Source organism: Balearica regulorum, chromosome 3, assembly GCF_011004875.1.
Source record: "Balearica regulorum gibbericeps isolate bBalReg1 chromosome 3, bBalReg1.pri, whole genome shotgun sequence".
Lineage (NCBI taxonomy): Eukaryota > Metazoa > Chordata > Aves > Gruiformes > Gruidae > Balearica > Balearica regulorum.
The window spans coordinates 85,698,534-85,713,928 of record NC_046186.1 but is presented as its reverse complement, the minus strand read 5'-3'; the positions used below and the strand labels follow the sequence as shown (position 1 = coordinate 85,713,928).

The window sequence follows — 15,395 nt, the reverse complement described above, 5'->3', positions numbered from 1 at the left end:
ACTGAGCCCTGCCGTTCATTGTTTAGGGGTGCCTCCTCTTCTTTCCGTACTTATACTGGTCGCTTTGATTTCAGTGGCATTGTGAAGGAATACTTGATAGGAGAATGACTTACTGCTGCTCCGATACAGAGCACAAAACAACTAGCAAGAAACACATCTCAGCCTTTGAAGTTAGCTTGTGATAGTTTCTCTTTTACCCTTTAACTCATTGCTGTTGCTTGATAAATAGCAAGTTCTAAATCGCTCCTATTAAAGTTAATGGGTCGTTGTTACAATAGAGAGAGATTTTTCACAATATGCATTTAACCCGGCAGTGGGTGTGAATGTGTCACCCTTCAGCCCTGTGGGTTTCCAGATTAACATTAAAACAATTTTGAGGGAAGTGGGCAGCAAGAGAGGTTTCTGGTTTTGCCACTGGGAGATCTTTGAGGAAAAACAGTAAGAAACAGAGTAAAGTGAACATTTTTCCTAAGGAAGCACCTGTGTTTTGAAATACCACTCGGACCAGTCCACCTATTTAATGAGATTAATTCAACTGCTCAAATAATATATAATTCTCTGTATGTGTGTGTATGTGTGTATATATATGAATGTGTTATGTGTAAAATACTATAATCTTTTACATGTTAACAAAAAGTTACCATTTTAAAAATTAAGTTATTTGTATGAAAAATGCCTATATGGTGTTACATTCTTCATTTAGTAGAAGTGAATTATTTTAACAATACATTTAGCACAGTTTTAATAAGCATGTTATGGAACTAGTTATACTTTTATTGGCTTTCAAGAGACAATAAACAATTAGAACAATAAGCAGTTAGAAAAAAATAGACTTCGATTAATGAAAAGAACTTTGACAACTTTGTGAAAACAGCTTATGCTTAGTGGCATTTTTAAACAAATAACTCCTAGGAAAGAGTATTGAATATTAATACATACTAATGAAAACTCTTCAAAATCACGAACTGAATGTACCCCAAAGTATCTTCTGTCTTTTCACCTTCTAAAAATGATTCTTCAGGACATGCGAGATGTATGTTGCTAGGGAAGATGAAAAAGACAGCCTCACTACCTAACCTTGTGGGTTTTGTTCCCTTAACTTTAAGAATAAAAAGAACACTTTGTTCTTCTTTTTGAATGCCATGCTGACACTAGTGCAATAAACAAGCGTACAAAAGTAATTTTCTGTTTTGATGCCTATTTCAAAATTGTCAAGTTGACAATATAATAGATCTACCAAAAATGTAAATTGACTCTGAAAACCAGTATCAATCCAAGGACTGTCTAATGCTTGCATTGTCTAACTTGAGTTCCCTACTTTTTTTTTGTTTTGTCTATAGACACCCTATTTTTGGCCATCAAATTGTTGGGAGCCGGAAAACACAGACTATGGTCAGTGTAGAAATCTTTCCTATTTCTTTCGGGAATTATGTATTATATGAATGAACACATCATTGCAGTCTGTCTTGTTTAATCATCCCACTGTTAAAAACATAATTATATGTCATGTAATTCCAGTGCAAGAATTGCTGATATTGAAATGAATGTGGTGTTACCTTTTTCAAAGTTTATTAAAAGTTTATTAAAGTCAGACTGGGAGTTGATCTGAGGAAAATAAAAACCTCAAAACTCATCAAAACATACCTTGCCATTTACATGTTCTGTTTGCTCCAGGAAGTGTAATTATTTACAGTGACAAAGTCTCAGTGAAGCACAGGACACTTTATTGATGGTTGTGCAATAGTTATTCTCAGATTCAGACCCAAAGATGTGCCTAGTTTAGATTTCTTATTTCTGATATACATCAAGTGGAAAATTATCTATTATGGAAAATAATATGGTTCTAATTGGGCTATATTAGAAACACCTTGTTTATTTGCCTGTTTCTTGGGGTTTTATTCAGAAATTACACTTTGTAATCTCTGGTGTGTACTTAGACAGGAAAATCTGAAGATAATAGGTAATAAAGTATTACAAAATACTCTTTAAAAATTATAACCAAAATTGAGTGTCTCTGTACACCAAATAATGGCCTAATTTTTAAAGAAAATGGATTATCTGTGAGCAGTATCCTGTTCATTTTAATCCAGACTGTAAGCGCCTAGCTCATCTGAAAAGCATGTCTCTTATTTAGTATTTTCAAACTTTGAAAGTCTCTATTTACAGCTTTTTGGAAATTTAGGTGCATGTTCATTTGTAATATGGATTCAGTCTGAGTCCTTGGGAGCTGAAGACCACAGGGATGGATGATTCCAATAGATGCTTCCTTCCTTTCTGCAGCAGACACAGTTTGATTTCAAATACATTGCTAAATAAAACGATTTCAAGCTGAGACACCCAGCAGAACTGAGTGCCTTCAAGTTAGAGTTTGAAATCTGTGACAGTTTCCTCATCCTATAGAAGGAGAAAAAATGTTGATCTTTCTTTAAAATACTGAGATTTGAAGATGTCCAGCAAATAGTTATTGAAAGTAACAAAGGAGGAGTAATTCATACCACACCTGAGTGATTAGCCACTCCATATGAGGACATTAGTCACTGAAAGAGAAATGCTGGATTTACAACATATTACAATGTTTCTTCCTTTCCTTGAAACTGTTTGCTTTTCTCAAAGGGGCACTTCAGTATGGTCTCCTAATATGTTAAAGATCAGAAAGTAATTTACTGTGGTTTTGAGACATTGCATTGTTCAGCTGTAATGTGTATTACGTTACCAGGGGGATTTTAATAAATAAATATGATTAACAGGTCTGAACTTGAGATCAGGCTGAGAATGTTTCTATTACTATCCTTTAATCTAAATTAGTCAGAGCTGATCACTGGGTTGGGCAATGAGTTACATACCTTAGTCAGTAAATACAAGTCTTACATAATCTCTCCAGTTTTTGCATGCCAGAAATACAAAATTTAACTTGGGATCCATCACTTCATCATGCCTTTGTTGAACAGTAAACAAACTCATTTGAGAGCTTTTGAGATTTAAATACATGACCTGTAAAATATGTTCCAGGTGGTGAATTCAAGCTCTTCTGTTGCAGAGGGGTGAAGGAAGGGAAAGCCCCAACCCTGCCGTCTCATTACACGAGTCATGACCCAAAAGTGCCAGCCTCTAAGAAACCCACCTGCAGCTCCCCCATGCAACAGGGTCAGAGCATCGCACTAGGTCCACCTAAGGTGGCCATGTGTCACCAGTATTGACTAATGCTAGAGCATTCGCTGGAAAATAATTTTTAAAGACAAATATTCAATAGCGTTCTTATTAGGTTAGCATCTTCCCAGTCCCAGAAATTAACATTTGCCTTGTAGATTTTTCCCTGATACCTTTCTATGAATATAAAGAGAGGGAAGATAAGGGGAGAAATGAATACAGGTGCTTGCAAAAAGGTTCACATAACTATTGTAAACAGTGGTCATCAGAGGAATACAGAAAAATCAAACAGATAAAATTCAAGAATCTAAAGTAGGATTGAAACAATTTGAGGATATTAAAAGATAAATTCCACCTCAAATACACTCACAAGAGGTTCTACAGATTTTCACAGTAGTTCTGTTACTTCCTAGAAAATATTGTAAATAGAATTTATGTTATTACAGATATGCAAATGCATTTTGCAGCTGTCCTGTATTATGGTGCTGTGCAGTGCTTCCATTTTCATGAACTTGTCCTGAACAAGCTTGAAACTGTGCCTCCTAAAATTAATGACTGTGGCAGGCATTAGGAGTCTCTCAAGGCCAGCAAGAAGTAGGCTTTCTCTGTAATCTGCTTTTATCAACGTTAATAACAAAGCAAACCACTTTCTTTGGCATTGACCTAATTTTACAAGCCTTTGAAAACCCACTACAATTTTATTTTAATTTTAAAATTACTCCCAACCATTTACCATTACTCACCCATAGCTGGGCTACTGTCCAGAATGTAGCATACTGCCAGAAAAATAATTAATCTTAAACTAGAAATTAAATGAAATACTGCATGTGTTAGTTTAGTACCAGAGCTAACCCAGAAACAAATAATCTTTGCATCTTTGTATAATATGTTAATATCTCCTCTAAAATATAATTTTGTGTTCTGTATCAGCTTGTAATACCAAATATTTTCATTAAAAAGGTTTATCTGAAGAAAATGTGAAGAAAAATTAAATGAAAACTCTTCCAAAATGTCAAGAAACTGCAGACCCGTTCTCATAATAAAGCTATAGCACAATGCTAGGTCTTGATGGCAAAAAGAGAGCTTGGATTAATTTATTGTATGTCAAAGTGGAATCATGTAGCCTTCGGTTTTGATTGTAACTATCAAAATATTGACCATCTGATCATTCTGAGGTTACTAAGAAACTGTTACTTTTCACAAAGTGCTGAAAATCTCCTTCCCTTTTTCTTAAAAATTATGCTATAAGAGATCTCAAGAGAGATGCCTCAAATTGTGTGAATGTATGTGTCTACATACATTCACATGAAACGTGACCAGTAGGTTGAGGGAGGTGATCCTGCCCCTCTACTCTGCTGTCGTGAGACCCCACCTGGAGTACTGTGTCCAGCTCTGGGGCCCCAGTACAGGAGAGACATGGAGCTGTTGGAGTGATCGGAGGGCTGGAGCACCTCTCCTGTGAGGACAGGCTGAGAGAGCTGGGATTGTTCAGCCTGGAGAAGAGAAGGCTCTGGGGAGATCTAATTGCGGCTTATCAGTACCTGAAGGGGCCCTACAGGAAAGATGGTGAGGGACTGTTTATCAGGGCGTGTAGTGACAGGACAAGGGGTAATGGGTTTAAGCTGAAGGAGGGTCGATTTAGATGTTAGAAAGAAATTCTTCCCTGTGAGGGTGGTGAGGCACTGGAACAGGTTGCCCAGAGAAGTTGTGGATGCCCCATCCCTGGCAGTGTTCAAGGCCAGGTTGGATGGGGCTTTGGGCAATGTGGTCTAGTGGAGGGTGTCCCTGCCTGCAGCTGGGGGGTTGGAACTAGAGGATCTTTAAGGTTCCTTCCAATGCAAACCATCCTATGATTCTATGAAATTGCAAATAATTTTTAAAAAGGTAGGTTCTTAGGTTCCATCTGTTGAAGATACCTGTTTTAATGCCATGTCTCTTGGAGTCCACCCATGCAGAATGTGTTGATCTGTGTAGAATTCCATTGGTTTCAGTGGGATTTTATTAATGAAAAGAAGTATGCATATTAATAATAACAATTTGTAATTTTTTTTTAAGGCCAATGTAGTTCAAATCACTTTGTATTTCCTGTGAGTTAAGTCATGTACCTGGATTATGATTTGGTTTTGTGACAAACAGAATTGGATCTCAGTGCAGAAAACTGGCTCTGGAAATGATCACAGCTAATGACTGAGCATGCAACCTACCTATAATCATCTTCTCTTTTCTTAGAGATGTGATTTTATAACTGACAGAATTTTTTTCTGGCAAATTAAAAGCAGTTCATCATTCTATGATTCTATGTCATTAAGAATTAATTAAATATGGAGACTTGTTAAGTCCATTGCATTTCAGGAAGGGGAAGTATAATGCTCCATATTAAATTGTTATTCCACATGCATTTGGCCTCAGTTCTCACGGGACCCGTCAGATTCTTTTGGAGGTTTAGTGACTCACAGCTGTTGCAAATTTGAGGAATTCAATTCCTTACTGTTCTCTTTTTTGAACAAGATAAATAAGAAATATGAAAGGTTAAGGAAAAATTCCATTCACAACAAAATAGCAATTATTTTTTGTTTGAAAAGCTCAAGCCTAAGCCCAAGCAAACAAATGAACATAGTTGTGACAATGTAAGAGGCTTATAAGAATTTCAGTCATTTAAGATATGAAGAAGAATTAGTAGCTTTTACTTATTTTCTGTAGTGCACTTTTGTTGATGGTTAGACTCAAAAGTGGCCATGACATACAGAGCTTTTCTTACGGTTAACTGCATATTAAAAAAAGAATTGTGCTCAAAGAAGAGACAGAATAAAATTTTGAAAGTGCCACAGTCAGTTATAGTGTTAAGGAGGTTTGGACTAGAAGACAAGTGTCAGTTGCATCTGTATAGATGCAAGAGGATGCTATTTCAGCCTTGTCATTTTATGTGTGTGTGTTTCTCCCAAATGAGTTAAAAATGGAGGAGGATTGCAGAATCTTGGTTATGGAGAATGCCGTAAATAACTGATAATGCAACATGAGTTTAAGAGCACATGACCGTGTGATCTGCAAATCATGCTAAATGAGACTATTTTTCTATATATTCAAGGCAAATTCTTAAATTCTGCTGCTGTGGAGAAGGGCAGGTTTTGAAAATGTACGTATTTCCAGTAGCCTTCCAGGTAAGGTCATGTGCTGTAAAGGCAGTCTTCCAGGAAATTAGAGCACTTACAGGAAGAAAAAAAACCCCAACAAACCAAAACCCATAACAAACAAAAAAAAAACCCTTAATTAATTATTCCCTTTAAAAGTGTAAGCTCCCTGTCTGGATAAGTGCTGCAGGTAAACTTCTGTGGCAGTTCTATAGATATTCATGACTCTTATCCAGTCTGAGTTACAGGAAAATACAGAAGCAATCTACCTTTGCTATGTGAAAGTTGTTGTCTCATAGCTGTTGTTCTCCAGCATTTTTATGAAAGCAAAAATCTGTCCTTTTTAAATTTTTTTGATAATCAGCTAACAAGTCAGTCCGTACAAAGCTTCTTTCCTAACGGTACCTTCTTATCACGTGGAGTAAACTGACAAGAGACCTCTCTGTGTTCAGCCTCTGCTGCTCTGTCCTGAGCATGAGCCATTGCACCTGGCTCATCTGCCTCTCCTCTGCCGTGCTTGCTGTCATGCTAAAGAGCACATAGTCCACAAAAAAGAACTGCAATCGTGTATCGTATTTTTCACATATTGAAAATTTTCATATAATTTTCTCTCTAGAGTTTATTGCCTACTTATTTTACATGCCTAGCTTCAAATCCATCTACGAAAATTTGATTATTTCAGGAATTTTCTTTCTCATTCATCTTGCTGCACCCTTTTCCATGGTGTAACTGGCCAGAAGAAGAACTGTGCAGAGGATGCATTATATAGTTTCTTTGCCCAAATTCTTGGGCAGGATTCCCTTGGCAACAGCTTATTAGTAAGCAATTTCTGTTTGAGAAATATTAAGCCCTGTTGCTTACCTGAACTCTGCTGGAAAACTGCATGTGCTCAGCATCTCTGCAAAGCAATCCATAAATATGAGTCAGTAGCTTGGGGCAAAACTAGTAGCAGAGTTGCATTTTCTTCAATATAAATTGTCGGATATGAATAAAAATTTATTTGTTAAAGTTTATTCCATAAGAATGAGGAGAAATTTACCAATATAGTGTAAATAGTTTCTGGAGAGCTCTGCAGTTCTATAATCTTGAATCCTGATGGCCAGTTCCCATTTTTTCAACAGCTAGTGTCAAACAGAGTACATCAGCATGACTCCTCCAAGCAATCCTCTTATGTCCTTAATAGAGATCTGTCCTTTAAGGACCTGTCTCAAAATATGTCAAAATGTGCTGGATTTCTAGAGTAGTAAGAAACAGCCTCTTTCCACCAGACTCAAGTAATGTACTAAATTGTTGCTAAGACTGAGTCGCGGCTCCTTAAGTGAGTGACTTTGCTTTGAGAAACTGTCCGTACAGAATGTATTGACTAAGATCTTGGTGGCAGGACTAAGTGAGGAGTAACCTCTATCAAGGAAAATTGTCCCTCAAGAAAATGTGGCTGGGACCAGTGCTTGCTATGCATAAGGTGTAATCTGGGCGGAACCAAATCAAATGAGCTTTAGGAAAGAGACATGCATTAGCAGAGAGATGGAAGAGATGACCTACAAGATTTTTTTCCGCTCTGAATTTGTATCCCCTTATATTTCTCTGCAGAGCTACATAATTCACTCATCAGGAGCTATTTCTGTCATATAAATGATAAAAAGAAAGTCTCACTTCAACAAGCATGTCCTGAATTTTGTTCTGATCCTTGCTAATTCTGATATTGACAAACCACAGCAGCGAGGGTTCTGTAACCAGGAGGCATTTCCTGAAAATGCTTTCCAATCAGCCCACCACTTCAGAGTTTTATACTTAGCTGAATTTTTCTTTTCATGAATGTGTAACTGTAACTTATTTCCATAATATGTGGAACATGGAAAATGTGTTTGGCCAATGCATTTGTATGCATGTATATGAAAAGGCAACTGACACAGGTATTTGTTTTCTGCAGCATTATTTTAAAAGCACTACTTTAAAGTAATTGATAATCTGCATCTAGGTCCCCTATAAATACAGATAAAATTTCTTATCAGAATAAGTTCTGAGATTTATAAACTTAACTCATAATTTTCAGAATTGCTTTCAAATTACCATGTTGAGTACACTGAATAGGTTTGTTTGTTTCATTATCAAGATGGAAATTAGATCTTTCAGGCCACGAAGGGAGCAGTGACAACAAATGCTTTTTTTCTGTCGTAATGCACTGTCTTGCTTCTAGTAGCCCTTTGTCAGGTGGGCACTGAGTTAATTGCCCTCTTTGTCAAGTAATGGCCACCTTCTGATGCCATCCCTGTAGCTGGTTTTTGCAGTTTAGAAGAAAATACTCCCCATCTTCTGACATTCTCAGCCTTGCCTTGGATCACACATGCCCTAAGTGGTTTCTGTGCAAAATCAGTGTATTTGAATTTGTTGCACCTCCTCCTCTTAGAAGCTTTTTAGCAAGTGCATTTAGTCCCCCTTAAATCTGAGAGCCTTAAAAGGAGGTAGCAAGCTTTGGGTTTGGTGCCAAAGCAGGGTGTCAAATTCTTGCATGCAAACTGAAAGCATTATGATAACATCAGGAAGTATGAAATAATTCAATGGATGTAATTTTAAATTAGATTTGACAACAGGATATTCTTTGTGTGATCTGGTAGTTTATGTAGCTTGGGTGACCTCTCTTTCCTACCTCTTTTTGTCACCCTACAGGACTTCCCAGGCTAGTGTCATCTGGGGACTTTTGTGTGTTGAAGATGAATTTGCCTTTTTCTAATTCTTGAGCCTTCTGGTAGATTGAAATTTGCTTTCTTTCTTGCCTTGGTTTATGTCAGAAAGTCCTCTACCCTTCTAAATCTATAATCAAATTGCATTCCAGAAATACTGTGATTACAGAGTAAAAAGTAGAGAAAGGGAGGAGTGTTTCAGAAGTTATGTATTTGACCATTTAGCAATTTAGTATACATAAACTGCCATGATCTTGCTTCTAACTTAATATTATTAGCATTTACTAAAGGTTGTAGCTATTTTAGAGATACACAAGGCAGACTGGTGACCCATTTGTCCACCCAAAAGTTGTCATCTTTTTTTTAAGACTAAGTGAAACTCATTGGCTGTTGCAAAGAGCGAATTTTTTTTTTAATTGTGTAAAAGCAGAAGTGACCTAAAGATGGTATAAATAGCCCTAGAAATCCTGATGTTTAAATAAGACAGTTGATTTCACTTTTTCCATCCTGCAGCCATGTTCTGCGCCAATCGTCCCATAATTCTTCATCTGAAGCAGGCACTTGCATATAGAGGGAGAACTGTCTGCCCACAGGGCACTTTGAAACCCTGAGACCTTGCAGTACTTTCTGTTTTCTTTGCTCTTTAAATACTGACTAGGCATGTACACACTGACTCTGAAACCAGAATTTTGACTCACAGAGAGTATAAATGTAATGTGGCCTCAGTGGAGATAATGAGCGCTCACTGAAAGTTACGCCCACTATCTGGGGCTGAATCAACTCTAACACCACTGGCACCGCGACAATACGTAAGGAGTTTGTGTACATGGTGGTGCATGCGTAGGTGGCATTATCTGTGGTTTTCAGAGGCCCGGCTGTACTTCCATTGAATTTAGCTGAGGCTTTTTCTCTGGCGTGGTGAGAGGGAAGATTTAGGCCCTGTTTAGCAACAAGCTTAAATTCGCCACTTTTTAACTTTTAGGTGAAAGTTCTGCTTTTTTTCAGTAAGTGTGTGTAATATAATGTGTGCTCAGTCCAGTTTCTTGATTCTAGAATGAAACTTGTCGTTATCACTGTGATCTTATTTAAAGAAAAAAATCTATAGAGGTTTCTTAGGAGTTTTCAAGTACAAGTGAACATCGAAAATAGGAAAGAAAGATAGCTAACCAGGAAAATAGGTTATTTTGAATGTTTAAAAACTTACAAGAGGGAAAACCTAGACACTTTCTTCACGCAACTCTCGCTAGAACACTTTGCAGTCTCACTTTAAGCTCTCATGTTGCCCACATTTTGTGAATGCTTGAACAGAATTTTCAAGAGTAGTCTGTATTTACTGCACAGCTACCAAAGTGTGTTTTAGTGGTTCAGATGCCCATTTATAAACATCAGTGACCATCTTTCATTATGAAATTTTGTGTATTAATGTTGCCTTTAAAATTATTGGCAAATCTGTTTTCTCATGATAATCAGTCACTTCTAAAGCACAAGCTATAGCATCTAATATATAATTCACTTTAGTGGAGGCAATTATGTTGATTGCGAAATCCATCAGAATACACAGGCTCTAAAAATAAGAGTGTATGTGGCAGTCCATATTTAGCAAATTGAGGTTATTAATCAGACCCTGTTCCTTGCATATCATTCATCCATATGTTAAGCATTTTTCAGCACCCTTGTCAGGGAGCAGCAAGAGCAGGCAGCTCCGTAAGGGAAGGTAGGCAAGAACTGAGGGTGACAACAGTGCTGGCAGGAGCAATGTCCTCACCAACAAAGGTTCAAGTGACCAGAAAGGTCCAAGGCCAAGCTAGGAAGCCAGGACAGCGTTGGTAAGTTACAGGGCTGGTTAGAGGCGTTACCTATAATGTAGCTCAAGCAGAGGCCTGGGGAAGTAGCTGGGCTTGAGCACATCTCCTGGGCACAGGGGGCCTTCATGGAGACCCTGGATGGGCCGCTCAGGGTAGTTACAGTTCCTTGGTGTACTGAGAGCCTCTCCAGGACCCTGGGAGGGTAGATAGAGAAATAAATAGACAAATAGAGTAGCTTTTAGTTGGAGACCCTTTCTGCAGACTGCAATTCTGTATGAAGCTGTAAAAATGCTGACAACTCATACAAACAATGGGATTAGAAAAGCAGGCACTGTCATTCCCTGAAATGCTGAGGGCTCATGACTGCTTTGAGAGGGAAACAGGTGACTGACTGACATCCTCCTCAGATGCACAAGGTCAGACTACTGAACACGTGCAGTTACTTTCACACGTGTTTTGGTGCAGAAAAGGAGTGGTACCCGTGAAAGATGGGAGCATTGACATTTCAGATCTCATTGCTCTAAAAGTCAGAAGAACAAAACCTCATTTCTCCGTGTCTTCAAATGTTCTGGCTGAAAATAAGAGTGATCTTCAGATTCTTTTTGCTTTCTAATGTGGTAGTGAATTTTGTTACAGGCAAGCCAAAGACTATGATAATGAGAGTGTGAACTGGTGAACTCAAATTCCTGAGCTGCCACCAGCTTCTCATGTGACTACAAGTAGCTCTTAAATAGATCCTCAAACATACACTTCTGTAACAAGGATGTAATTGTTAGCACACAGCAATGGCAATAAATTGAGTCAAAGAGTAGGAATGTCCTTCAGGACTATTTTCTTCTACAGTAGTGCATATGCTGTATTTCCCAGATAAATAAATTTTTCTTGGGCATATTCTGCCTTATCCACACTGACACACAGAAACATTTCTGACATAAAGAATCCAAGCATAGGTATTGTAACCTTCAGGCTCCTGGAGGGAATCTGGATAGTCCAGAGAAAAGCTTCTAAGAGAAGAACATGATTGATTGAGTCTTGGCTAAGATATGTTCATAATGAAAAAAAATCCATTCTTATATTTGCTATGCAACTGGAGCAAAAAGGGTCTTTAAAAGAACCCTGCAGGGAAGACACTGCAGCACAGACATGTAGTGAATACAAGGGTTTTGTTAGATGCAGTACTAGATTAATAGTGTGGGAAGCTAATTCCTCTCTCCTACTCCTGGTGACCTCATGGGTTTTTTGCCAGTGCTAAGAACTCTGTGATCTGAAGATGCTTTTTTGTCAAAACCTATCCTGACAGAAAGTTGGACAGTTGGCCACCTCTACAACAACAATTTTTGTTGGAGGTAGCAGGAGATGCTCATCCCAAAATATACCCATAATGGCACTCAAGGAAGTGCTAAGCTAACCAAAGATGCCTATACAGGGACCATGAGAATGTGGTTTACAAGGGCTTAATCGAGTGCAGACAACAGGGAGTTTGGGTTTTTTTTTTCTGTTCAGATGGTATTAGACTTGTTGGACTAGACAAAATTTGACCCCATGACTTCTCAGAACTGTCTACACATTTCTATAAAATATGTATTTTATTGCTAATATTTGCAAGGGCTTTAGTGATTTTTTTTTTCTTGTTCAACGAAATAGCCATTTTTTGAAGGAAAAGAGAGCAAAATGCTTCACTGTAAAAGGAGCTAAATGTCAAAGACCATCTTTCTCCTCAGTATTCTCTTACCACTGTACTGATTGTGGATGCAACCTAGGTACCAAGGGTCCAGAATTCATCCCCTCATCTTTTTGTCTCATTTCAGCATGCATGCCAGTGCACTAGTGTGAGTGTACACTAATTTTAAAATGGATGGAGACTGAGGCTATAGAAACTGTTTGTCTGCTCTACTTGGTGTGTGATGTGGATTTGTGCCTGTATTTGTAGATTTTGTAGCCACAGAAATTGCTTTGGAACCAGAGTGGATCTGGGAGTGCAGGGAGTAGAGAAAGAGGCCATGGCTTCTTATGGGAGTGGAAAGTGAAAAACTATGAAACAAAGTAGACCAGATAACATACACAAAATGAGGAAAACATAGACAAAAACTGCATTAAAATATAACTTCATTTTACATCAAGTAACACCTGTAACTGCAGCTGGAGTTGTTAAAAGTGCATGTCATCAGTTCCACTGAAATAGCATCCACTGGAGTGTGTTTGCATGCATTTGCAGGTGACTTGTCAGAAATAAATGTTTCCATGGAGTTGTGAAATATGTAATTCATCTGGCTACCTTAAAAAATCAAAGCTAAATATAAGATGAGCACTTCCTTCTTCCCAGTGACTGCAAGAGTTAGGCTCTTATGTGAACCTTTGCTCCTGCAGCAGAGAAGCTGGCAGGCAGGAAGCAGGAACATTCCTAACCACAACCAGTAAATATGGGCTCTTTTTGCTGATCTTAGAGACCACAGACAAGTGAAGGTTTTCTTACCTACACTGATCAAAAGATTCCTCCATCTCACACATGGGAAGGTGCTCTGAAGTAATGAAGTGGGTAAATATTGCACGATAAGGAGTTGTGCTGTACTCATTGTCTTACTGGTAGAGGACACTGTGCAATATTCAGAGTTGATGTGAAGTATTTGTTGCTAAATAAAGTCTATTGGAAATGTACTTCATTCAAGGCTAATGGAGTCCATAAAGAATTCAGGATCAAGCAACGTGACGCAAACCATAGTGCTGTTTACGTAGCCTTAAGTTTCATTTTCATCCTTGTGTCCTTTCAGTATTTATCTGTCAGTATTCCATTTTATTAGCTAAGATTCTGTTCTGTCTGAATGAGGTGGAGGCAGAACAGCTCTGAAGGAATTTGGATATAGAAAATCAATAAAATATTTTTTTTTCTCATTATATCTAATACATGATACAATTTTTTCATTTTTTGGTCTCACATTATTTTCTGTTTTAAATATTGGTTATAGCAGACTATACTGTATGAGACTTAAATTTTATCTGGAATTGATTTTTAGCTAAAATCTTCTTAGGTTGAAATTTTGCGATTTCTAAATATAAAGTAAAAATAAATAAACCCATGTATACACTTTCTTAAAAACCTATTTGACGAATACAGCAGCAGCTCCTGATAAAAATCTTATGTATTATGAGTTATGCACACATAGTTTAAAAATGTTTTTGCCATTTTTTTCTTTAATGTGTTAGTTTCCTGGCCATTAAACAACCTCACCCCAAGTATTTCATACATTTTGTATATGATGTCTGTAGTCTAAAGCAGATTTTATAATTTTTTAATGAATCTCTGTATCTGACCTATCGTTTTAGTTACAATACTGGTAGCACTGTTCCCATATTCAAAGCCTTTTAGACTAGAGGGAGAAATCAAAACAAAAAAAGCTAGCAGTAAAATAGAGATGAAGCCTCTAGATTTCTGGTCTCCTGTGTTTGTGAGATAGTAGCAAATTCTGTGTTTTGTTCTGTTCCAGCCGTTTACCTCTGCAAGCGGACAATGCAAAACAAAGCAAGGCTAGAGCTAGCAGACTATGAAGCTGTAAGTACCTGGGGAAAAGTAAATTTCTCAGCTGGGCCTAATGAGCATCTGCAATAATGTTAGGCATGAGAACTATAGGCATTATGTCTGAAAATTTATTAGTTATCCACTTCAGCCAGCATGTGGGTCTGACAGTGCTCAGTAGTCACCAGTGCTGTTTGAGAGACTATAGTGAAGGCTAGCTGGGCAAAAGTTGAGATTTTGGTCCATCACTAATCTCACTTTGCTCAGATCATCGTGCCAGGATCAGAAACAACTGTTCACAAATCCCAGATAGCCATGAGTGTTTGAAAGCAATTGTACTCTACACCGTGTAAGGTTTGAATGAAGGATTTCTGACAACATTTTCAAAAGCACTTGATAGCTGTAGAAATAGAAATCTCATTCTTAAAAGTGATGCTGGTGCTTGAGTCCTTGTCCCATCAGTTAGATGAGAGGTAAAGAGGGTCAGACTAGAGGCACTTTCCACTCCTTGAAAGTTGTGCTGTGCCCCAGGCAAGGTAAGATAATTGGGGACAGGAAGAGCCAGAAAAAGAGGGAGTTTGATTAGCTGATGAGGATGGCACTCGCTAAGGAGAGAGATGTCCTGAATTCCATCCATATCCCCCCAAAAGTTCCTGAATTTTTCATGAAAATGTTAACATAAAATTCATGAACAGCCCTGGCTCTGCGCTGAAAGCTGTCCAGCTGTGCTGCTGTGACATGATAGCAGGATAGTCAGCCAGGCCTCTCAACATGCCAAATACTCCGGCCGCAGCACCATGCTGACACACTTTATTGCTTCTTCTGGCACAAGCTTGCTTTTCAGTGTACCGCACTGTGGGGTATGCATGATTTTATACTTAGACGCCTTAGAAAATTCACCTCCAGTATACAATCCGCGAGAGCCTTTACTGGTATTGACAAGATGTCCAGAAAGTCTCCTCTTTGCTCTCTGCAGTCTTTATTTTCAGTAAGTATGTCATAGAGATACATTTGCAATGCATAGAAATACAATTAACGCAATACTTTTTATTGGGAAGTTTACAGACAATTTTTCCCTTAGTCTCAGTGAAGCCAGTGCACAAAGGTAACTGGGGTCTTTTTG

General features: G+C 38.0%; 1 protein-coding gene across 7 annotated transcripts in view; it reads left to right on the top strand.

Moving 5' to 3' along the window:
• Positions 1 to 15,395, top strand: part of RGS7 (regulator of G protein signaling 7) — a 343,507-nt gene that overhangs the window by 269,330 nt on the left and 58,782 nt on the right. For all 7 annotated transcript variants that reach the window (XM_075748785.1, XM_075748786.1, XM_075748791.1 and 4 more), the window contains exons 6-7: positions 1,341 to 1,392; positions 14,244 to 14,308. In XM_075748785.1, coding sequence (XP_075604900.1) covers positions 1,341 to 1,392; positions 14,244 to 14,308 — 117 coding nt within the window. The remainder of the gene's footprint in view (positions 1 to 1,340; positions 1,393 to 14,243; positions 14,309 to 15,395) is intronic.